Source organism: Nelumbo lutea, chromosome 8 (assembly GCF_056320005.1).
Source record: "Nelumbo lutea isolate HS-2025 chromosome 8, American lotus-T2T, whole genome shotgun sequence".
In the NCBI taxonomy this organism is placed as follows: Eukaryota; Viridiplantae; Streptophyta; class Magnoliopsida; order Proteales; family Nelumbonaceae; genus Nelumbo; species Nelumbo lutea.
Genome location: NC_142691.1, coordinates 25,281,537 through 25,307,772, shown reverse-complemented (window position 1 = coordinate 25,307,772; position 26,236 = coordinate 25,281,537). Strand labels below are relative to the sequence as shown.

Below are 26,236 nucleotides of genomic sequence, written 5' to 3'. Positions count from 1 at the left end.
CTGCTGGTTTAGCACCTAACAACCCTGTTTCTTCAAGTAGATCAAGAACATATTTCCTCTGACATAGGTTGATCCCCTGTTTGACCTCGCAACTTCTACTCCTAAGAAATACTTTAGCTTCCCCAAATCTTTCGTATTGAAGTGGTCCTGTAAGAACTTTTTCAGCCTGTCAATTCCATTGCTGTCACTTCCAGTTATGGCAATATCATCCACATACACGACTAGCAAGATTTTTCCATCTTTTGAGTTATAGCTAAACACAAAATGATCAACCTGGCACTGTTTCATCCCAAAGGCCTTCACCACTTCACTGAACCATGCACGAGGAGATTGTTTCAGTCCATAGATTGCCTTTTTGAGCCTACACACCTTACCAACCTCCTCCTGAGCAACAAACCCTGGTGGTTGCTCCATATACACCTCCTCAACAAGATCCCCATGTAGGAAGGTGTTTTTGATGTCAAGTTGTAAGAGAGGCCAATCATACATAGTAGCCAATGAGATCAACACCCGAACTGAACCAATTTTAGCCACAGGAGAGAATGTCTCCATATAGTGCACACCATATAGCTGAGAACAGCCCTTGGCCACTAACCGTGCCTTCAATCGTTCCACACTGCCATCAGGACGATGCTTCACTGTATAGACTCATTTACACCCAACAGTGTGCTTACCAGGAGGAAGGGTGGTGAGTTCCCGCGTGTGATTATGTTGTAGGGCAGAGAGTTCTTCTTCCATGGCGTGCCGCCACCCTGGAGAAGTAAGGGCTTCCTGTACTGTCTTGGGAATGGGAACCGATGAGAGTAATGATATTAACTTGCAATGAGAAGCAGAAAGGTGAGCAGTGGAAACATAGTCTGAAATGGGATGAGAAGTACAAGTACGTTTGCCTTTCCGCAAAGCAATAGGGAGATGAAGATCTGAGGGAGAAGAAGCAGTAGCAGGATCTGTCGACGGGTGCTGAAGTGGAGGAGGATCCGAAGCACTTCTGCGGGTATACACTTGAGTAATTGGTGGCCTCTCTGTAGTAACAGGCATATGATGTGCATCTGCAGTAGGAGTGGGAGCTACAGGAAGGGGGTCCACAACCGGAACAGGAAGAGGAACCACAGAGGGAGAAGAAGAGACCCCAGCATCGGAGAAAAAAGGAACTGATTCAAAGAAGGTGACATCAGGGCACACAAACAATTTATGAAACTTAGGGTTATAACACTTGTACCCTTTCTGAGTCCTTGAGTAGCCAAAAAAATACACTTTGTAGCTCGAGCATCTAGCTTGTCTACTCCAGGCCCCAAGTGTTGAACAAAACAAACACAGCCAAAGACTCTTGGGGTGAGAGGAAAGGGAGACAAGGTGGGGAACAACACGGAGAAAGGGGATTGACTTCCAATGATTAACATGGGCATCCGATTTATCAAAAAACAGGATGTAAGAGCAGCATCACTCCAAAAATGCTTTGGGACATGCATATTGATCATCAAGGACCGAGCAGTTTCAAGAAGATGTCTATTTTTCCATTCAGCTACACCGTTTTGTTGTGGGGTGTAGGCACAAGAAATTTGATGAATTATTACATGACAGTCTAGGTATTGCTGAAATGACGAGGAGATGTATTCTTTGGCATTATTGGAGCGAAGTATTTTCATATAAACACCAAATTGAGTGTGTATTTCAGCATGAAATTTCTGAAAAATAGAGAACAATTCACTACGGTCTTTCATAAGATAGATCCATGTTATCCTTGAAAAGTCATCAACAAATATTACAAAATACTTAAACCCATTGTATGACACCACTTTAATTGGACCCCATACATCAGAATGAACTAAAGCAAAAGGACTTGAGACACGACTATCAATTCTTGGACTAAATGAGACTCTATGATGTTTTCCCAACTGACATGACTCACAATCTAATGATGAAAGATGACTCAAGGAAGGAACTAGCAGCTTCAAAGCCTTGAGAGAGGGATGACCCAGTCTGCAGTGCCATTGGAGAGGAGTAAGAGATGACTGAAAAGCCACTAGAGGGCCACCACCATCAAGGTAATACAAACCACCGGCTTCATGCCCTCCACCAATCTTCGTCCCCGTCTTGAGATCTTGAAACACACAAGAAGAATGATAGAAGGTTACAGAACAATTAAGGGACTTGGTTAATCTGCTAACAGACATAAGGTTAAAAGGGAACTTAGGAACAAATAAAACAGATGCTAAAGACAATGAGGAGAGATCAACATCACCAACACCACAAATAGGAGATGTAGAACCATTAGCAAGTGTAACTGTCTGAGATGTGGAGGTGCGAGAAAGGGAAGAAAATACATCAAGAGTCCCAGACATATGGTCCGAGGCTCCAGAACCAATGATCCAGGGTGAGGCTATGGAAGCTAAACAAGTCATACCTGAATGGGCAAGTGTAGCTGTGTTCTGCTGAGATGTTTGAAGGAACTGCTCATATATTGCCCGTGGTACACTCACCATTTCCTGCCCGGAAGCACAAGTGGGTGTGGAGAGGGTTGGGGCAGTTTGTTGGCTTTCAATAATTATGCTACTACTCTTAGATGTAACATGGTTAGCCCAAGTGTTGGGTGGACCACGCAAATCATAGCAGAAATTAACTGTGTGCCCCTCTAAGCCACAATGTGTACATTTTCTCTGAGCATTACCCCTTCCTTTTCCACAGCCTCCCTCTAACTCACGACCTCCAGTCCGGCCACTAGCCCGGTTAAACATGTGTCCACCACGGTTTCTTGGAGGACCACTGCTGCCACCACCACTTCTACTTCCACGGCCACTCCCTTTAGTCACTACCAAACTAGACCTATCAGAGAAGGAAGAATGTTCCATCGGCTCAATGGATGTCCTCTTAAGACGAGCAAAAACTTCTTCAAGTGAGGGGAGAGCCGATCCCCCCAATATCTGTGCTCTGACACGCTCATACTCAGCCTTCAAGCCCACAAGAATCCTAGTCACATCAAGTTGTTCACATTGTTGTTGTTGGATCTGGACATCTGATGTTAGAGGGTGATACACATTTAGCTCATTGCGGATGTTCCTCAAACTTGCATAATACTCTTCTAAGCTTTGACTTTCTCGCTTCAAATTGAAGTACTCTTGGTATAACTGATATACCCTAATTGTGTTGTCTTGTCCAGAGTACAACTTTTTAGCATGATCCCAGATCTCTTTGGCTGTATCTAGGAACATGAAGTTCACACTAATCTTTGGTTCCATGCTATTCCAAAGCCCTGTCATTATCTGTGCATCATCTTGTTCCCAATCACTAAACCTAGGAGAATCAGATGAAGGTTTCTCCTCCCTCACATGTTTTACTTTCCTCTTGGCCTTCAAGAACACCTCCATAGATTTTTCCGATGGTACATAGTTCTCACCATTCAACTTGATAGATGTCATTTGAACACTTAGATAATCTGAAGAAAGCATGATGCCTGTTTTGTTGTCATTCCCAACTACAGTTGAAGCCATCTCAATTATTTCTCCTTTGAATATACACCACAATCTCACACTTGTCACAAGACTTATCTCACTTATGATACCACCAACCCATTTTCTTCAACTGCACATTACACACTACACTTTAAAGCTGAAATCATTCAGTCAACACATCAAGCACGTGGACTGCACACTGCGGGACCATTTACCACCAACACACCACTACTGAAATTACTCAGTCATTTCATCGAACACTTGTTATTCATACTGCAAAACTGATTACACACAAGGTCTAGGGGTTCACTTTTAAGCACTTAGAATCATAGATATGTCAGCCACCACAATACAATCAACACCACACCACTGCTGTCGTGGACATCAGCAATCTACTACTCTTTTTTCAGCACACATGCGAGCAAGAAAACACAAAAAAAAATGACTGATATGTGTATCAGTTTCACCCAGCACCACAACAACTTTTTTTTTTTTTGAAGCACACAAAAAAAATCAGCATTCACAGTCCATTTCTGAACACACGACAGCAGTGCCCATACCTGTATACGTCCAGCCCTCTTCGTATACTGAATAGAGGGTCTAGTATACCACTTCAATGACCACCACAGCACCGGCCAGAGGCATTCTCACCTCCAAGCCCTCAAAACGACAACTCCTTTTCAGCCCTTTATCGAGTCTTCAATCAGATCAGCTGTAGGATGATGAAACCTACTGTGGAGCTGGCGTCGAACCCAGGAAGAAGACAGCAGCAAGAAAAAGAACACGAGACCTTAATGCTCTGATACCATGTGAATAAACCCTAGTTGTTTCTAGGTTAAAGTAGAGAAGAAAGAAGAAGAAAGAAAAGAGAAAGAAGAACAAGATGAGGAGAAGAGTATTCGGCCAAACTAGAAGAGAGGATGTTCAAAAGTCACTCTCCTAGCCGACCCACTCGACTTTTATTCATAAAACTTAAGTTACAAGAAAGACAATTTTGTCCCTCATAGAAGATTGGACACATAACTTAAACTCAGATACAATAGACATTTCACTTTCAATAAGATACACCAGAATGACCAAAATACCCCTGACCGAGCATTCTAACAAGATAAAAGAACAAGTTCAAGATTGGAAGATCATTGATCTGGTGGAGGACAAGTTACATTTAACAATGGTGACTATTCTGACAAAGGAAGCTCATTTGATGATATCAAATGGTGCTCTTTTTCCAACTTGAAGAATTTTCCAGTGGAGGAGACAGAGATAGTTCACATCCTGGGCTTGTCATTCCATTTGTGGACACAAGTTTTCAGGTCTATTGTTGCAACTGTGGAGGACATCTTGACAGTGTCTTTGTGGTTGATCTCCACTCTGCTGCTATCTTGTTGAATGGGATGAGACCTTAAGACATCCCACATCCCAAGGAAGAAAGAGGCTTTTGAAGATAATATGTTCTTTTTGGCATGACTGACGACCTCCACTAAAGCCTGCTTTTGGAAGGAGGGCCAAAGAGAGGAAGACAAAAGGATAGAGGAGATTGTCTTACATGGCAAACAGGGGTTGGCTACTGCTTTAGAGTATAGAAGATATACAAAATGGAAGGGCCACCTCTGGAAGCAACAAAAGTTTTGGGGCAAATGGAAGGTAGGGTTGGTTTGGAAAAGGGTGATAGGAAGATAATAGGTCCTATGTTCAGGTGGTGACAAGGGTGAACAGAGCAGTTTGAAAAGTGGTAAAGAGGGAGGGAAGTCGATTCAACTAGGGGGTGAAGGAAGCAAGGCGAGTAAGGCCCCTTACTTGAACCGGTGGGCTGAGTGATCCAATATGAGGCATGTGATACCTTAAAAACTCACATAGGGAGCTTTCAGTGTGGACCTAAGAACTTAAACTTTGGTTCAATTAGTAAGCCCATTGAAAAGACTGTGGGCTCAAATGGGGGTTTTCACTCAATTGAAATTGGGGCATATGAGCAATTAAAGAGTCGTGATTCATAAGTGGGTGGATGGTGGATGGTAATTTCCATCCATCATCATCTTCCTCATGCCTTCCTAAGAAACCAGACAATACCACTGGCTCGCAGAAGACCAAGTGTTCACTCCAAGTGTTTCCTTGTAAGAGAATTGGATTCACGTCCCGTGAAAGATGCAACTCTAAGTACAATAGGCAGCAAAGCAAAGACTTTGAGTTGGATCAAGGAGTTAAATGAAGTAATAGCAATGATGACAGTGACTCTGACTCGACCAAGATGTCTAGTATAGAAGTGTTCATGTTAAGGGTAAAGAGGATATACAACAGGCTGATAGCTTCAATACTCAGTTGCTCTTTCTGGAGTAACAAGACGCTAGATGCTACCAAGTAATTGGAGAGCAGAAGGTGGGGAAAATACAAGAAATGGTGATAACTAAAGGAAGCTTACAACAATGAAGAGCAGCAGGATGCACCCCCCATTGAGTTGGAACCTTTTTTTTTTTTTTAGAGAAAGGTTAACAGAGTACAAGGCCTTGGAAGGCAGGAACAAAATTTCACAGGCAGAGAAACATCAGAAAACATATTGGTTCTATGGGCTCTAGATTTGGCTAAGCTGTCAGCTACAGTGTTTAATCCCCTAGGAATCCAAACCAACTTCGCATTCAGGGTATTTAGAATATCTCTGGCTTCAGTCAACAGATGAGCAAGCCTCCAAGGACCTCCAGTCATCTGCCTTAACCAGTTTATTGTATTAGCTGAATCACCCTCAATTGATAAAAAGGAAAGGCCTAACATTTTGACGCAACGGAGACCTGTGAGGGAAGCTAAGATCTCTGCCTTGGTAGCATCAGCTCTCCCAATCGGACCACTGAAAGCCCAAAAGATGCTTCCTCCACTCCCACGGATTACTCCTACTCCTGCTTGACCCCTGGATCCTTGAGCACTACCGTCAAAGCTTAGAGCTAACTGGTTCTCCTCCCTAGGACAAAATGTTTGAGTGAAGCCAATTTCAGGGAAGTGTAGAGGACTTCTTCTAGGTTACTCTGAAGGTCATTTAATGAGATGCCTTTAAAGACCCCATTGAGTTGGAACCTGACCCAAATTCTCTACAAACACAGGGGGAATGGAACGTTGAACAAAGCTCTTTGTGCAAGATTGCTTTGTGGAACCAGAAAAGGGTATACAGGACTATAGGGACTCAGAAGGCAAAGGCTGGTTGCCATGGTACTTCCCAACAAAACCTATTAGGGAAGAGGATTAATATTTTGGGGTCTGATCAGGAACCAAATCAGTCCCCATTTCCCTCTTCAATATGCCCTCACTCAGAACTTCTTGTTTCAGGTATGACTGTCTTTCCAGTTTTGGCTACTAATGATTTAGCTGTGCCCATAATTGTACACCAGAACTCAAACCATTACCAGAAAGGGATAATAAAGGAAGGACGAAAGGGGAGTTAGGAGAAATGAGGAGGAGGGTAGCTGGTAGGTTTGGATAAGGAGTAGGGTGGGAGAATTTGGCAGCTGATCTGTGAAATGTTGGAAGAGTTAAAACAAAGGGAAGGATTAGAAAAGGAAGATTTATGTCATGGTGAGGGGCAAGATAAAGGAGAGAAGAAGGGTTTGGGGGAGGTAAGGGTTTCAAATGATGAGACAACTCAAGTAATCAAGGTGACAGAGTAGATGGGATTAAAAGTGAAGGGTAAGGAAAAGATGGTAGTATATTCCAGAAAGAGTGATGAAAAAGGAAGAGTAACAAGATGACTGAGGAGGAAAGGCTGAAACTTGACATTGAGGGAGATAAAGAGTTCAGTTGAGGAAGGGAACGGAGAAAAGGACCAGAATAGCATGGGTTGATTAGAGGAAGGTCTCCTATAGTTGAACTAATGAAGATCATAACTTGAAATGTAAGAGGACTTGATCATGCCAGAGAAAGAAGGGTAACCAAGGATTTTTTGAAGAGAGAGAAGACCGACATTGTTCTGCTACAAGAAACAGAAGAAACAAAGTTAGCAGAAGTGGATAAGAAATGGGTAAGAAGTTAGCTGGACTGGTGCCCCAATATGGGGGCATCAAGTGAATTGTTACTCTTTGGAGGACCGACGTAATGGAGCCAGTGGAATAGTTGATTGGTGTGTTCTTGTCTCTATAAATTCAAAAACTTGGAGGACAGATTTCCCTAGGTACTGCCTAATGTTTATGGGCCTAAAAATTATAGATTGAGGAATAAAATTCTCTAATGGGAATGAGTTTATAGATTCCTGTGAGCTGAAGGAGATTCCATTGTTGCAAACCCATTTCACTTGGTCAAATTTTCAAGAGCCCCCTACTTGCAAATCTATTTCACCTGTTCAGTGAGTTTATAGATTCTCATGAGCTACTTGGATAGATTTTTATTTAATTTAGGTTTGAGAACATGTGGTGAACTCATCCAAAGGAAGGGAGTGAGATTCACAAAAAAAAATCCAAGGCTAAAAGGAAATATCGAAGAGTGGAATAGGGAATATTTTAGAAGAAAAATGTTAGAAATTGTTGTCCCAAATAGTGTTTAGATGAGAAGGGTAAGGGAGTCCTAGAAATGAGGAGAGAAAGCTAAGGTGGAGGTCAAAGGAGTTGTGTGCAGTTGGACCTTGCCAATGGAGATCAGCAGCTAGTTTGACCTGGATACTTTTGTCTGGCCTAGAAAGAGGGGCAGGATCTTGTGAAGATGCACTACTGCAGCATTAGTGTGGTCGATTTGGGAGGAAAGGAATGCAAGAATTTTTCTAGAAATAGAAAAAAAATGTGGAACCAGTGAAGAATGTGTGATAGGGTAATACATTGGGTAAAGACTATGGGCATCTTTGCACTTTGTTCCTTTGGTGATATTTGGAGAAACCGTGCAACAGTAGCTAATAGCTCATCAAGAAATAGACCGGATACCTCTATTTGGGTGCCTCCTATTGAAGATTTTACCAAACTAAACTTTGATGGTAGCAGTCATGGTAATCCAGGTCCCTCAACCTTAAGTATTGGGGTTTTTTTAGAGATCAAGATGGCCATATCGTGGTTTTGTTTTCAGGTCCAATGGAAGAGGGAGTTCAATTAGAGCTGAATTTCTTGCCGCAAATCAAGGATTGATATTAGCAAGAGGGTGGGATATAACAAGTTGATTGTGGAAGGGGGCTCCAAGTTGGAGATGAGATGGTTGTCGAAGCCAGAGACTACCACTTGAGCCTATAGAGAGGAAATACAGAAGTTTAAATGGTTAACCAGCAACATGATTTTGAGAATACAATGGGCTAGAAGATCACCCAATGGATTGGCAGACACTCTAGTCAAGCAAGGGGTCAACAGGGACCATTTGTATTGGGTCAGTTGTAATTTGTTTTTCTTCTTTGTTTTTAACTTTTTATGTGAGAGGTTGCATCTTGCATCTCTCTAAAGGAGGCTTGTAATGATTGTATATATTGCTGAACATTAATAAAACTCCCAATTGTTACCTCAAAAAAAAAAAAAAAAAACAAAAAATGGAATTTCTCAATCCCACTATCCTTGAGTAGTTAAGGATGATAAAACCATCACCAACCCTAAATAAATTGCCAATGCCTAAAAGGACCAAGTTGCCCAATGACCACCAATCAAAATTACGTATGCGGGCATTCACATACTTCACTTGTAGTAAAACTCCTCAATCTCAAGTAATTAGGCAGTGGATCTCACTATAGGGACCAGTTTCCTTATTATCATTTCCACTAAGATGCCCATGAAGATCTCCAATGTCTGGACCCCATAAACAACCATATAGTATATTACTCAACTCTTCAACTGACTGAATGGTCCTCTCTTTGTTTAAATATTTCTGCTGTCTAGTATTTTAATGCTATAGGCCTTTAACCAGTTATCAAAAAATGATACTAGCCTTTAACTAACTATTTGAATAAATACCTGGTAATATTTTTAAGAAAAAGTAAAACACCTGGTAGTATCATAAAACAAAAATCTTGACATGATAAAGCTACCAGGCTTTGTAAGGAATGATTTAACTAACAACATGCATCTTAACTAACAATAATGTTTGATGCTTACATTAAATTTCTCAAAACCTATCTTGGTAGTGTTAGGCTGTCAGCAGAAGAGTTTCACATATTAGTGATAGTAAGATTAGATGTTTACCAGCTTTAAAAAAAAAAAGAAAAAAAGAAAAAGAAAAAGAAACCTTAGATCTTGCATTCAACATGCTAAGAATGAAACAGAAACCTCATACCTTTGAAGAAGGAAATAGTTGCAGGAGTGACTGTACTGACTCTTGGATCTGGGAGATCAGTTTTCTCAATGCAATCTCTCCTTCCCAAGGCAGGATTGCTATCAATTATTGCAACTTTCAACTGTTTTGTCAGTGGCATGATTGCTGTAAACATGCAATATTAACATTAATAATGGGAAAATGTTAAAAATATGTATCATTACAAGAAAAAAAAACACAGTTTTATATGTTTTCATTTAGGTTTTGTTTCTTTCTCCGCTTTTATTTCTTAGGATGGGCCAGGGAATGTTAAAATGAACTCGAAACAATCAATCATAAAAAAAAGAAACAAATTTAGATCCACTGGTCCCAAGCCACAAAGATAAGACAAAAGTCAGCCAAGATTGAATGGTTTTTTTTTTTTTTGATGATTGAAATAAGTTTATTAATGAGCAATAGACAATAGTAAAAAGTCCCCAAGTAGAGGCATGAGTTGCAACCTCTCCGGGCTAGTTAAGTACAAATTCCAGATTACTAATAGTTTACAAAGTAGCACAAAAAAGGTCTTCTCTGGAAACCCCATGTTTGGCTAAAGAATCAGCCATAGAATTAGCAGACCTGCTAACCCATTTTACCTCAACTCTCATATTGCTGGTTAACCACTTTACTTTTTTTATGAGATCTTTGTAGCCCCAAGTGGTAGTATCAGGGTTTAGAAGCCATCCCGTCACCACCTAAGAGTCCCCTTCAACTAGGAGATGCTCCACCCCAAGCTGGTTAGCAACCTGAATTCCTTGTACTGCAGCAAGGATTTCTGCCCTTGTGGAGTCCCCTACTCCCACCGGTCCTCAGAATGAGGAGATTATGCTGCTGTCCTTATTTCTCAAGACACCCCCTATACCTGAAGGCCCTGGGTTACCTTGGCTGCTTCCATCAAAATCCAACTTGATGACACCTTCCAAAGGCAGAGCCCATTCTGACAAGATTCTATTCTTCTTTGCTGAAGTGTTGGCTATTATTAACCAATTCCTCCACAAGTCATCAAAGGAGAAATCATCAAACATATCTAATGTTTACAGCCAATGGATTGTTCTTGTAAGGATGCAATCCTTCACTTCATCTAACCCTCTTTCCTTCTCTGAAAAAATTCTTCCATTCCTTTCCTCCCAAAGAGTCCACAAAGTGGCTGCCCTGACACATTTCCACATGACTTTGCCTCTTCTAGTGTGCCAAACAAAAAAAGATGGGTTAAATAACGACCTTAAATCGGAAGGCAAAGACCACCTACCTCCAAATAAACAAAGGTTCCAATTCCATAAAGCTGTAGCAAATGAACAGGAGATCAGAAAGTGGAAATAGTCATCATTCTTGGCCTTACACAAGGAACACCAATTTGGAGAAAGACAAAGAGAGGGTCTCTTTTTCTGTAAGTTTTCCAAAGTATTGATTTTCCCATAGTAGACTTCCTAGCAGAATACAGCAATTTTGGGGGAACAGGTCGCGCCCAAACTTCTTTGAAAGGGAAACCTTGGGAAATGGGGTTAGAACTGAGGGATTTTAGAAAGGAAGCACAAGTAAATGTACCTTTTGGAAGAGGAATCCAAACTCTTTGATCAGAAGAAGTAGGGTCCAAGCAAACAGATTCTAGTAAATGAATTAGCTCAACAACACAACTCGACTCACCATCCCTTAACCCTCTACGAAAACCAAAGTCCCAGTTTAAAGACAAGGGGGTTAACAGGCTCAGGAGAAAGTTTGCAATTGGCTCGTTTTTGTGACGGGAGAGGGAATAGAGCGAGGGGAAACGATCTTTGAGGGGTTGAGTACCCACCCAATATCCTCCCAGAATAGAATGGCATTACCAGAACCAACATCATACCTGATCATACTGAGGAAGCGGGGGAGAATACCATGTATAGCCTTCCAAGGTGTCGTGAGGGTATCCCGACGAGATATCCTGGAATCCCAACCATTTCCAGAGCAGCCATGTATGCCTTCCACCAATTCATGCCATAGTCTCTCTCTCTCTCTTGGGGCCATCTCCATAACCACTTCCTAAAAGGGCTACATTCTTTAGCACTATGTTCCCTATCCCTAGACCCCCTTCTTCCTTTGGTTTGTTAACTATCTCCCATCTAACCAAATGATCCTTTTTCACCTCTCCTAGTTCCCACAAAAAGTCCCTCATTCTCTTCTCCAGTTTCTTAGCTTCCCTTGGAGGAATCCTAAACACTGAAAGGAAGTAGGTTGGAAGATTGGCAAGTGTAGCCTTAATTAAAGTCAGCCTACCCCCTATTGAGATGTAATTCTTTTTCCAGGCCGCCAAGTATTTATCAAATTTCTCCACAATAGGGGCCCAGAAACTACTTTCTTTAGGGTTAGCTCCTAGGGGTAGCCCTAAGTATGTAAAAGGCCAAGAAGAAATGTTGCAACCTAAGCACTCTGCAATGGATTCAATCTCCCTATTCTCCATATTTACTCCAGCCACACAACTTTTATCAAAGTTTACCCTCAAGTTGGAGACACTCTCAAAGGTTCTTATTAGATTCTTAAGGTTCTCCACCTTACTTAACTCATTCCCTTCACAAAAAATAACAATTTCATCAGCAAACTGAAGGTGAGTTACTGGAATGCCTCTGTTCCCTATTCTCCATCCCTCTATTTGGCCCTCCTCATCTGCTTTGGAGATCATTCTACTGAAGACATGAGCAACAAGAGTAAAGAGGAAAGGGGAAAGTGGATCACCTTGTCTTAAACCTCTATTGGCTGGAAAGAAGTACTTAACAACCCCATTCATCAAAACAGAATAACGGCAAGAATTTAAACATCCTCTTATCCAATTACACCATTTATCCCCAAATCCATGTCTTCTTGACATCTCCAACAGGAAACTCCAATCCACTAAATCATAGGCCTTCTCCAAGTCCAGTTTGCAGACAAATCCTTTTCTACCCGATCTCCTCATCTCTTCCACACTCTCATTTGCAATAAGGATCTGATCCGTAATTTGTCTATCCTGTATAAAGGCTACTTGTGCTTGGCTAATGAGAGAAGGTAGAACTACTTTGATCCTCCTAGAGAGCACTTTTGCCAGAATCTTACAGATGCTTGTCACCAAGCTGATTGGCCGAAAATCTTTGGGGTGTTTGGCATCAGTCTTTTTAGGCTAGAAAGGTGGCATTGACTCCAGGACTCACAACATGTTTGTCCTCAAATTCTCTAAAGGCTCCAATTAAATCTTCTTTGACAATGTCCCAACAATCTTGATAAAAAGCCATTGTAAATCTGTCTAGACCCGGTGCCTTAGCCCTATCCATAGAAAAGACAGCTATTTTAATTTCCTCTTCCTCAATCATTCTTTCTAGCCATCCCCTATCTGTTTGGCTCAAAGTTGGCCAATTCTCCTCCCCCACTATTAACCGATTCTCTAAAGATCACTAAAAGATTGATTTGAAATGATCCACAATCCTACTAGCAATCTCCTCTTGAGAGGTTATCTCCACACCATCAACCTCTAGCTTTAGTATCAAATTTTTCCTTCTTCTCCCATTAGCCATAGCATGAAAAAAATTGGTATTCCCACCCATAGTACACGTGGTGTGGAAGATATTATTTCTTAGCCAATCTGACGATTCATCCCTAGGAGTTAGGAATGATCGCTACATCACCAAGGCCTCTCCCACATCCCCATACACCAGTTCACCCTCTAAGGTTTCTTCACAATTAGCATCAAACACAGGTGGGGTTGAATAGTCAAATGCTTCCATTTGGGGTTCACTCTCATTTTTTGCAAACATAGCCCCTTTTCTTTTATCACTCCTTGAGCATTCAACAAATTTATAGTCTGGTTCACCACACTTAAAATCGAAGCTAACATGCCTAAAATTACAAGCTTGCTAAGGAGAGAGAATGAGAGTCCATAAAGCTCATAAATAAGGGGTGTTTTAGTTAAGAAAAGTCCATAAAGCTCATAAATAGGGGGTGTTTTAGTTAAGAAAAGTCCACAAAGCTCATTTATTTAATGTGCTTTAAGTATAAGATTTAATGAAAGGAAATGAGACTTAATACCTTAAATATAGGACTTGATGATGAGAAATTTAATGAATTTAATAATAGTAGTTCAAATTGTGTTTTTTGCCCTCATAAATATAAGGAGACCAAGTTCAAAGAGCAAGGGTATTTTTGTCAAAAAAAATCCAGAATCTAGACCCCATTCACACTTTAAATAGTAATATATATATATATATATATTATGTATTCCATTTTTTTTTGTTTTATTTACTCTACTTTTAAATCATGTGAGACAAAAAGGGAGAAAAATAAAACAGATAAGATGGAACATGAAAATCATCTCAATGTTGAATTCCTCAAAAACCAACTCTAGTGAACCCATTTAATGCCTCAAGCACTAGAGTTCATTTTATAGGAAGGAAGCTAATATTTAGCAAAAATTCAACATATTTCTCTAGACTTCCCCTCAAAGATTCCTTGTTTCTTTCTTTCCACAATCCTCATAATAGAGCAAGTGATACCACCTCTGCAAAAATAGATACCTATTCAAGGTTCAACAATTGGCAAAGTCACAACAAGCTCAATTAGAAACACACATATATGGCAGCTTAGCTGATTTCAAAGCATAGAAGACAAGGTGTTGTGTGATGAGAAACTAAAACTTTAATCAAGTCCGTCAACACTTAACAATATACTCAGCTTTGTAAAAATCAATTATGTGTGTGACATGGTAAATAGGGATGTTATATTAAGCTATAACAAAGCAATAATACCTATTATATCAAGCTATAAACAAGCAATAATACCTACAGAGAGCACAAGCAAAGGCAATGCCAACCATGCCACCTCCAACAATAGCAATGTCATATTGGCCAATCATATTTCTCATCCCAAGCTTCTCATCCTCCTGGAAAGTTGAACAGGCCAGTTAGGCCTAAGAATGCACTTCAAATGACTGAAGTGAGACTCATTTATCAAAAAATAATGAAAGAAGTGAGACTCCTTGAGAAGCAAACAACAATTTGAGAATTGCTCGTAAAATATGCAAGAATTTTTTAAATGAATAAATAAATACAAAGATTCTAGAACAATATTTGTAAAAATATCCCTGTATAGCACAACTCAACAAACCCTTGTCCCAAATAAAGTGGGTCACCTCACATAAAGTACGAAACAAGTGGTAATGATACAGAAAATGTTAACACAATTTTTTAAAATATTAATCTAATTGAATCAATGAAATAAAGAGATTATATCATAAGAGATAGTGGATATTAAAAAGTAAAAACATAAGATAAATGGATCGTACAAGTTGGATGGTAAACATATAAATCCAAACAATAAGCTAGGATAACATAAGTAGACAAAAGCAATAAAAAACTTAAGAATAGCCAGGCCCAGTAAAGCCTTTATTATAACCTATAAAGGAGGAGGCAATAAACCAAAAGAAGAAAATATATTTTAATATGGTTTGCTCTGGTAGCCTACATCCATGAGAGAGAGCTGCAAAGGTTCACTATTTCACTAAAAATGCAATAAAGATAGAGTGAAACCCTCAATCGACTCTCACCCAACAGAGGCACAAAGAGACCTTACATAAAAAACCCAGTACATAAACAACCCATATAACAGATCCAGAAGCAATACCCAACAAGCATAGTATTTCTGCCCTACACTACACCTATACCTAGATTACCATATCCCAATATACCTGTCGAACCTTACTCTCAAACGCCCTCTCTTAGAAAAAACCCAGGTACAAAAAATATTTCTGAACATATATATGTACACCTCCCAAAAATAAGATGGTGACAAATCTTGGGTTTGCAAAGCAGAATGTTAAGTAGAACTGCATCATGGCTGTGCTGGAGGAAGCTGCTCAGCTCAATCAAACACCATGAACAAATATTGCAGAAGTTACATAACCAGATACCCAAGGTGGTTATCAGAAAAGGCCAATGTTCCACAGAGGGAACCAACCAGGACTGTTAGAATAGTTAACCAGATGACCCAACTAATGAAAAAGCTGCAATTCCCAAACATTAAATCAAAGATGGAACTGACAAACAGTGAAACAGAGTGCTAACATGAGGTCCAAGAAGCAATCAAATAACCAAATTTGGCCAATGGAAAGCATGCAACATATCAGAAAAGGCCAATGTTCCACAGAGGGAACCAACCAGGACTGTTAGAATAGTTAACCAGATGACCCAACTAATGAAAAAGCTGCAATTCCCAAACAATAAATCAAAGATGGAACTGACAAACAGTGAAACAGAGTGCTAACATGAGGTCCAAGAAGCAGATCAAATAACCAAATTTGGCCAATGGAAAGCATGCAACAAATCAGTATTTCAACAGACACTTTGCAGGCAGCCTGAGGAAAACAAATTTTTGGATTGAATGTAATCAGAACTCCAGGCATTTTGTCAAATGTCTAGCAGTAGACTGAGAATTCACCTTCTGGAATGAGCATCACAGTCCCCAAAATCCAAGAAACCTTACCAGAACACTCTGAGAAATCCTTACTGTCATCTAATAATTCTTAAGGTCAGAAACAATGAATTCATCAAAGAAATTACCAGATACATATTCGTGAAAGAAACCACAGAAGAAAAAGAAAAGAGAAGAAATCAAACAAAAATATTTTTTACATGGAAATAAGAACGATTTGAGAACCACAGCCCACGGAACCAAAATAGACTAAAATAATTGCAAAATTCTGTTTGCTGCTGTCTAAAAGCCCCCATCCTTGCAGACTTTGGTTCCAAAGAAAGCACATATCAAAGTGATCTTGAAAAATTCCCTACTAAAATCAGCTGAGAGAGATAACATGTCTATGGGGTAATGATTTTGTTATGTGATACCATCGGTGGTGGACTTTGTGAAGGGCTGAAGAGTCGAAGGTCTCACCAAGAGAGGAAAATTAGCACGGAATGTTGCTCCTACAGCAGCTTTTTGGTGTATTTGGCAGGAGAGGAATTCAAGGATATTCAAGAACAAAAGTAGCACTACAAACAGTGTTTGAGAAAATTTTTGGGCAAAATGTTTTCTTGGCTTTCTGTAAAAAAATTGTTCTAAGGATAGAAATTATAATTCATTTTTTTGTTTATGATAATCTTTTTGTAAAGCTAGGTTTGGGGGTATAGGATTGCATGGACAGTGATTGTAAATCCCTGTATACATACTTGTTCTCTATTTCAATGATACTATACCTTCTTCAAAAAAAATGTGATATCATCCTCTAACTACATCATCAGATGGACACATCTCTTAACTTCCAGTCCTTTATGGTTTGGATCCAATTGCACTCTAATTGTGATCACATCTATCAGCATTTCAAAATGTTGCTACTTGTCAGAAAATACTCTATTATTCCTCTCCTTACTTTGCACACCTGTAAATAATTTTTTTTTCATTTTTGAATTCTGATGCTGTTTATTAATGTTGTATTTGACATTCTCTGTTATGTTCTAATGCCATTGAACAGTTGATACATCATGCAAATGTACATTTTTTGTTCAATAATGATAAACTTTATTAAATAAAGCAACAAAGCAAACAAATAATATAGTTAGCTTCTAAAATGAGGACCCAAACCCACACCTTTTGCAGTTTGCAAAGGCAACCTGTTTGACAAAGAGACAGCAGAATATAATAAACACAAAAGACAAACTAAGAACCTTGTCCATCTGAAGCATAACTAAGCTCAAGGACAACTAAGGTTAATCCAGAACTGTTCTAGCTTGGCTCAAGGATCAAAATTGATACACTCCGATACACCAGATGGGGCATATCAGGTGTTTTGACCCCAAGCACCTTATGCTTTTTTCTTTTTATCAAAACCTGTTCAGGGGTCAGTCTACCCCCTGAAACGAGTCGAAACCCCAAAGGATCATAGTTTTGTGAATTAGTGACCTACTGATACATTGTGAAATTTTCATCCCTAGCTTGGCTACCTGAGTATGAATTAGCTGATCCTGGGAGACAGCAGAATGAAATTTCTAACCTCACCAAACAACATTGAACTTCCGAATGTGATATCATAAATACATGATGCCACAGAAACTCCACTCCCTTTCATCCTCAATAAACAACAGACTCAAGTTGCTATTGTATCAAATAATGGATCAAGGACCAAGAAAGCTTTCTTAGAGCAATAAACTTAAATTGCTAGGAGTAATGACATATAAGGAGTAAAAGAATTTAACAAGATAAAGAAAATCAAGATTAGAAAGAATGAACAAAAAATATCCATCTATAGGTGATACGAATTATTACAGAATTGAGTTTAGCTGAGTTAGTGCTAGATATTCCTGCAGCTGCATCGTTTCTTAAAGTCCTCTTCGGAACCCTCAAGGTGTTGTAATTAGATGCAATTTTTCTCACAGTTGTCCTATTTCCAGTAAAAAAAATGCATTAGACAGAGATAAGAGAAAAACATCAAGAAAATATTGTTTAGTATAGGCAATTAGCTAAAAAGAATGATATGCAACCCAGTTAAATAATGTGAACAATAACAAAAGGAATCAAAATGAATCACATCTTAAAATGAAATCTTATTGATAAGTGTCAAATAGAGAATATTACAATCATCAAGCTCCAGAAGTGAGATAAGCTATAACAAAAACAACTCTAATGATGTGATTCATATGGAACAAGTCTATGTAAAGGAACTATGCAGAATAGGGACTTGTTCTTCAAATTTATCTCACTCAAACCAGGTAATGGGGAGAAATATTTACTTTTGGAATGATCCATTTATAGAAGATAAGAATACAGGTGTCAATGGACCAGGTTTGGGTTGGAACCAATCTAAATTAAAACCAATTTGAACAGATAGGATGGTCCAGACATAGAATTGGACTAGTCCAAAATGGTCCAGAGTATTCATCACATTGGATTGGACCTGGTCCATCCGTAATGGACTCATATTGAACCAGATTTGACTGGACCAAATCCGGTCCAATTGACACCTCTACTTAAGGGAGGAGATAAAGAGGTTTAAACGGCTTACTAGCAAACAAGCAAACAAGGCTGTCAATGGGCTTCAACAATAATCAATGCAAAGCAACTCCCCCTCCCCCCCCCCCAAGTAATTAATTACTCCCATAACCCATTACAATGATCCAATATCAACCACAAACCAGTCCATGATTAATGAGCAAATATCTGCAGTTAATAGAGCTGTCAATGGGCTGGGTCTTCCCAGAAGAACCAAAATGACTGAACCAATTATGTCACTTCTGGTTGTGGTTTTGTACCAATTGATCATTGGGTCATCTGGTTCTTGTTGTTCCTAACCAATTGCGTAGTTAATAATATATAATAGTCTCCTGGTTCTTGTAATTTTTGTTATATTTTGTGTTTAAAAGGGCAATTTCATAGACAGTATATGAGATAATTTTGGCTAAAATCACTTGTTTTATCAACATATAAATAATTTATCATTTTATTTCCAATTTTTATAAGGTTATATTATCACAATGAAGTTTTAAGCTGTTATTATCATAACTAATTATAGAAGTCAAGTCTAATCGGGTCAGATCCAATTTATCCTGATTAATAATTGGTCTATCTTACAGAACTGATTAATAATCAGTACAGAATGGCTACACCCTGTCCCAAACCAGACCCAACCCACTGACAGATCTAGCAGTTGACTATAGCTTCTAGGCTATTCCAAGCCCGACCTTGGCCCTTGAACAGGTCTATCCCATAGATGCAATGACTTGTTACTCGAAAGAAATTTACAGATGAGTATATGCACTTCGTTTTTCTAGTGAAACAAAAAGTGCTCCTATTGCATTTTAAGATAAATAGGAGAAACTGCAAACAAGTTTTAATTTTCAACTCCTATTTCAATACCTATATTTAATTTGTAATTACAATTTTTTTATCAATAATTTGTAATTACAATAATTGAGGAAGGAAAAATAACAACCATGCAATCATAAAAGACTACCTCCATTTATTTAGAAACTTTCTAATTGACTAGCAAAAAACATTGGAGAACAAACTGGACTGACGGCAAGAAAAAAATGGCTGGCATTGGATGAATGGTTTTGAATTTTTCAAAGGAAAACAGTTTCTGGTATTAAAAAAGAACCAAGAAACTTGTAAAGGTAAAATCAAAACCATCCTAAAGACTGAACCGTCTAGGAAATAGGTGTTATTCAAAGATACCTAACCTTATAAACCATGTTGAGATTTAAGGAGAGTGCACCAATGACACATTAACTATTTGTTTAATTTTTTTGGATCAATTATTTGTTTAATTCATTGTTTGATTAGTCCTACATAATTCAAGGCAACACACAAAGCATATCTCAACTACATGGAGTTGAATACAAAAGTCTGTTTCACTATTCCACTCTATCAAGAGCCACTAACTGTTTGCTTTCAGGGCAAAATAACAAGAACATGATAAGCAGGTCTGTCTCCAACATTACTAAAATGCCACTACAAAGCCTAATTCCAAAACCCAACACAGAAACACATCCTATCCATATAATATAAGTCTGAAATGCAAAGACATACTTGAGATAAACTCGCATGTATCAAAGTTTAGAGAAATGGCATTTGAGTAATCTAGAACAGCAAGAGTTTAAATAGAAATGTCCGACGCCATCAAACTAACAGAAAAACAGAAATGGTAAATCATAAATGCGCATTACCTGTACATCTTCGACTTCCCAATACCAGGTTCTCTTCCACAATTGCAAGACCTAAACTCCAGATGAGAAAAAACCAAGATCACCAACAATAGAGCGGTACTTCAATGGCAGAACTAACCACCCTTCGTCCTCTGCTTCGAATTCTCAGATAGAGAGAAATATTAAATCAAAGCCTTTTAGAGCAATCAGTCAGCCGTCTATCCGATCTCATCTGCGACAGAGAGCTGCGTTACAACCAGATTAGCTGAACTAGACGGGCTATTTCGGACTGTTCAACCAATAACCTGTGTTTTAAAAACCGACCCGAAAACGGAACCGCTGTTCTCTCCGGTTCCGGATCAACGGTTAAACCGACCGGTCAAATAGGTCAACTTGTGACATCATAAATAAAAGTATAAAATATTTATAAATATGAAAATTAATAAAATATTAAATAAATAGAAAAAAATGCAGGAAAAGTGAAACAATGTGAAACAAATAAAATTTTAAAACTAAAATTCTTCGGTGGAAATGTTCAAAAATACAGTAAATGCAAAAAAAAATAATAATAAAATAACAAAAAATGACAAAAAATGAAAACTCAAATAGGATAATACCTAACGGTTTTTTTGGTATAAGGGGTCAGCGTTGAAATAAGAAGTCGCCCTTGCTCCAGATTCGACACTTGGGAATTTGGGAATTGGGAATGGAAAAAAATAATAATAATAATTAAAATACTAGTCGGAATCGTGTAATGCACGGGTTTTTATTAAAGAGAAGCTGAAATAAAAGTAGCCATATAAAATTCTTAATTGGGTCAAAGTTGTCTAAGTCGAGGAATGGCAGTGGATTGGTTTTGAGGCAGGGTCCATACACCCCATCCCTGAACCCAGTTTCTAAGTAACTCCCAGCCCCGACCCTAAATGTCCAGAAATCATAAACATATTTTCTGAAAATTTTATGCAAATAGTGATAATTTTTTGGGCATTTTTACTATTTTATATATGTTTTTTTCTGGTGATTACTGGTAATTTATGTTAATTTGTGCTAAATGATGGTAATTTATTTTCGTTAGATTCTTTGGTAAATTCAGGCAATTTAATTTCTACTAATTTGTTTTAATTTATTGGCAATTACTGGTAATTTTGTGCTAATTTGTGGTTATTTTTGGACATTTTTAATATTTTATGATAATGTGTGGTAATTTATCATGATTTCTGGTTAATTATTGTATGGAAATTACTGATAATTTTGTGCTAATTTATGGTACTCTATTAACTTCACTAATAGATTCTTTAATTTATTTTTGTGGAAATATAGGTAAATAATTTTTTATTATTTTCTTCAGTAGTTTTTAGTAAATTATACTAATTTATGATAATTTATGGAAATTATGTGATAGTTTGTGGTAATTTATCATGATTTTGGTACACTAATAAATTATGTGTTTTATGATGAGTTTTGGTAATTTATAGTATTTTGTTGAAATAATGGTATTTTATGATAACTTTCATAGTTACTCGAAACTTTATGTTAACTTATAATAAAATCTATAATTTGTTAAAAATTTTGTAATTGAATAATTATATAGATAAATATTAACAAAGTAATAAGCAGTAATATTCAGATAAATTGATAATAATTATTATTATTTTCTAATAACATGCAATAACTATTTATTTAATTTTATAACGGTAACTACAGTAATTTGTTAACATTTTATAATTGGTAGAGCACAATCTGGATGCTCTTAGCTGGAAGATGATCTGGAACTTGGCTACGTGGCGAACTGGCTCGGCCTGCAAAATCGTGAAACTTAGAGAACTCGGGGAGGTCACTCTAATGCTTAAGTTAGTATTGCGAGTTGAAAGTTGAATGTTAAGTGTACTAGTGAGCTAATAATTGTGCGTACCTGGGCCCTGGAGAGGTTATTGCCTTTATGAAGTTGAGCTGCCATGGACCTCACGAAAATGGTTTTGGGGTCTTTGGCCTGAGTGGATAAGATCCATTTCCGCTTTAGTTGGGGAGTAGCGTGTTAGTTAATGAAGTCTATCGTCTTCGCTCGATTCGGGCGAGGAGAGGATAAGGGCAGTAGTTATGCAGCGTGATCCCGTTAGGTTTGGAGTCTGTTGTGAAGATTTTGGGGTCAATTATGTGTTACTTCGGTTCTTGGGCCCCAAACTGGATTAGGTATCGAGGTGCCTCTAAGCCGAGGTGTCTATGCCGAGATGGCTTGTGCAGAGATGACCAAACACTCAAATTCTAAATACTGTTGACTAGGCTCTTTTCACTGAGTTGTCATCCTTCAGGCAGATCGCATCCACGTAACCTTTACTTACTACATCGTGCCAAATCACCCTTCATCAATTGCCCCCCACTCCTTGTGCCAAGGGTCTTGACCTGGCGCAAGGAGTTCATGACGAGCCTAGATGGATTTGGCACGAAGTCTAGGTGATATGGAGGGCTGACCATTGGTTGAACCTATTTGAACATTTGGCTCAACCAGGAAATGACCCAGATCGTGTATCAGGTACGTGCAAACGTCAAGCTGATTATAGTCTTCATGGACGTCAAAACGTGCACTAAACTAATTTCAACCTCGGGAAGTGTGCAACCAATTTTCCTAGGCCATTGGATTGTGCAGATCTCGACCGTTGATTCCTGGATATACTGGTTATAAATAGGGGTCGAAGGGCCCATTTTCTTCACTATAAAATCGCAAATCCAAAGTCTAAGGTCGTCTTGCTCTTTTCGGTCTTCATTTGGTGAGTTCGTCTTCCTTTACTTGTCCTTTCCATTAGAATGTCTAGCCTTAGCTTAGATAGCGTTCTAGATGGGAGTGGTGAGTCCACTGGGACCAAGTTGAGGACCTCGACACAAACCAGAGCAAGAGGCTTCTGGCAAGTTGGCCTCCGCTTTACATTGAGATCACCTGCCAAACAGGTTTGGTTCATCTATAATGACAACAGACAGGCTCCTATCCCTAGTAGCTCGGTATAGGCTTTCCAATGATCTTGTTTATAGTATTCCCTTAGGCAACTTTCCTTAGGATCATGGTCATGATGAGATCGTGGTCTTTGAGGAGTAGCTCGTAGCCGGAATGCGTCTTCCACTCCATCTTTTTATAATCGAAATCATTAAGTTTTTTAACATTTCCCTAGACCAGCTACATCCAAACTCCATCTGTAACATCGTAGGTACCATTGCCCTTCACGATTACAACCGACCTATAGACCTTGACATCTTCTTTTCAATCATTTCCATCAAAAATAACTCCTCCTGCGTTCTACCTGAGCACAAGTGGAGTTACTATATGTCTCCTCGCCCTGGGTACAAGTTGTTGCATGAGCTTCCTAACAAGGTCCTGGCTTGGAAGAGGCGCTACTTCGTGGTCCGTAACACCAAGGGGTGGCCTCTCACAACTCACTAGAGGGATGTCATCTAAGACCCCAGCATCAGACTGGACCCAAAGACAAGGGAGGAGGTCCCATCTTGGGCGAAGCTCAACCTGAAGTTCAAAAACTTCGTGATCGATGAGAAGCTCATGCAAGTTAGTCTAAGCCCTCCTGATAGGTCGCTAATTGTTGTACCTTTTTCCTATTTATTTTACTTCAGTGTCATATCTAACTTAGTTAATCACTTGTTGTAGTTGCCAAGGATGACATCCCTACCAACGAACACTTCGGGAGCATGTAGAAGGGAAAGAAGAAGAAGAGGACCTCCAAGAAGGCTCGCTTCCACACCGAGACCACCACCTCTAACATCGCCACCTTTGCCCTCGAACACCCACCTGTTGCCGAACATCCTCCTGTGATCGACTTGGTTGAGGAGGACCCAAGCAAGGCCACTTCACCTCGCATGCCCAAGGAGACCACGTCTTCAGAGGTTCAACCCGCACCAACAATCGCTATTTCTTCAGGTAGTGATACCTCAGTCTGGAGTATTTTGACTTTGAAGTATGGCCTTCTCAAGAGCAAGGACACGGTGCTCACCGAGGAGGTCGCTCACTGGGCTGACTTGCTAGTTGCTTAACTCAGGGCCCGAGTGGCTACGCACTGTATGGTGGTACGTATTTAGCCTTTAAATTGCTTCATACTTATGCCTGTTTTCTTCTTTTGACATGTGAACTCCTCTATCCACGCTTTGGCCTACCAGTCTGAGGTTAATTTAAAGCGAGCTCTCGAAGCTGAAGAATCCTCTCGAAGTGCCCACTCTGAGCTCAACTTAGCTCGCAACGAGATCAACCAACTGAAAAACAATGCACGAGCTAAAAAGGAGCTATTGACTCTACTGATGGCGAAGGAGGAGTTCAAGGCAGAGAAAAAGCAACCCGAGGAGTGCGAGGTGGCACTGAAGAGAGAGAACGAGAACCTTGTGGCTCATGTGAAGGAGCGAACTAAAATCCTACTTCAGGCGATGGAGGATGCCAAGGTCAAGGCAGTCGAGGAATATAAGTCTTCGGCGAAGCTTCGAGAGAGGTTGGTCGAGGTTGGGACAGCAGGCTACCACAAGGGGTTTAAGCTCAGTAGGTGGTTGACCCGACGTGAATTTCCCCATCTCAACCTTAGTGCTATCACCACGTCCAAGATCACCAAGGAGATAGCCGTTGGAGCCGCCAAGGATCCGGACTCTAAGGCGGAGAGTGATGACAACCAACTCGATGACGAGACGGCGGGAGAGAGAGAGGAGGCTGATGTTGCCAAGGACTACACGGAGATAGATCCTCCTGTTGAAGCCTCTGTTAGGGATGAGGAGTCCTAAACTGATTGATGCCTCTTTTCTTGGACCCCCCTTTTGTTAATACTTGATTCCCGAGCCTCCGAGCTCGACTAAACAATTGTGATCTTTCTTTTTGTTTTTGCTATGTACTCAAAGCATTTTATCAATGGAATACAAGTATTTTGCAAAACTCCTTGTGTACAAAATTTTTCTAAGTGTAGATTTCTTCCGAACTCGTGAGCTAGACCATATAGGAGCAAAAATTTTTCTAAGTATAGATCACTCTCGAATTCGAGGTTACTCCTAAACTCAAATAGGAACAATCGTTATTGTATGCCAGGGTGGGCAAACACTATAGGGTATATATGCCCGACCTGTCTATACCCAGGCTACTTTGCCCTACCCATTCCAAAGCGATTGGTTTTTACTGAGCCCATGCCGAAAAGGCAACCAGGTCTTAAATAGCCTATGCCAAAGAGGTGATTAGGACTTCTCTGCCCATGCCAGAGAGGCGATTGGGTCTTGTATCGTGCCGATGCCTTTTGTCAACTCGGCAATATAACCCTTAGGCTTCTGAGAGTGACTTAAGGTCCTCTTTCTAGTTCGTCGTCCATAGGATCAGCTCGGTGATCTTAGGACTTAGTCATTTTTTGCTTGCGTTGAGATTTATATTGCCACTGTTCCAAGATCGAGGTACCTATTTCCCTTCCATGGTCTCGAGCTCATAGGTTCATTCTCTGAACACCTGTCTCACCTGGTAAGAACCTTCCCAATTTGGACTGAGCTTACCCATGCCGGGCTCGGGTACCATTACCTTGCGAAGGACTAGGTTGCCAACTCGGAATAGTCGTTTCGTGACTCGGGTGCTATAGTACCAAGCTACTCTCTACTATTAAGCCGCTATCTGAATGTAGGCCAAGTCCCTATTAGACAATTATGCCCCTAGCTCTAATAAGATTGATGTATCTTTTGACATTTATTGTAAATGAATAAAGTGTATAATTGATTCATGTCATTGTGGTGTATTTTTGTGTAATACCCTTAAATTGGACACTTATGAGACTCGTGTTAGTTTAGAATCTTCACAATCATTGTATACATCTAGGGAGATTTATCCTACCAAGGCTAACAATGATGTGCCGCCAAGTTGGTTGGGGTGGCTTGTCTCAGCTACCAGGGTGAGACTTGAGGTACATGTAGTGTGGGTTTTCT

At 39.5% G+C, this 26,236-nt stretch overlaps 1 protein-coding gene across 2 annotated transcripts in view; it reads right to left on the bottom strand.

Moving 5' to 3' along the window:
- LOC148843468 (FAD/NAD(P)-binding oxidoreductase family protein) overlaps window positions 1-20,593 on the bottom strand; it is a 35,126-nt gene extending 14,533 nt beyond the window's left edge. Inside the window, exons 1-4 of one of the 2 annotated variants that reach the window (XM_088957695.1) lie at window positions 20,327-20,593; window positions 17,931-18,045; window positions 14,460-14,556; window positions 9,660-9,803 (exon numbers count right to left, since the gene is read on the bottom strand). In XM_088957695.1, the coding sequence (XP_088813821.1) occupies window positions 9,660-9,803; window positions 14,460-14,556; window positions 17,931-18,045; window positions 20,327-20,334 (364 nt within the window). In that variant the 5' untranslated portion in view covers window positions 20,335-20,593. Of the gene's footprint in view, window positions 1-9,659; window positions 9,804-14,455; window positions 14,557-17,930; window positions 18,046-20,326 lie in introns of both variants that reach the window. The other variant, XM_088957696.1, reaches the window with a different exon arrangement.
- Between the last annotated feature and the right edge of the window lie 5,643 nt (window positions 20,594-26,236).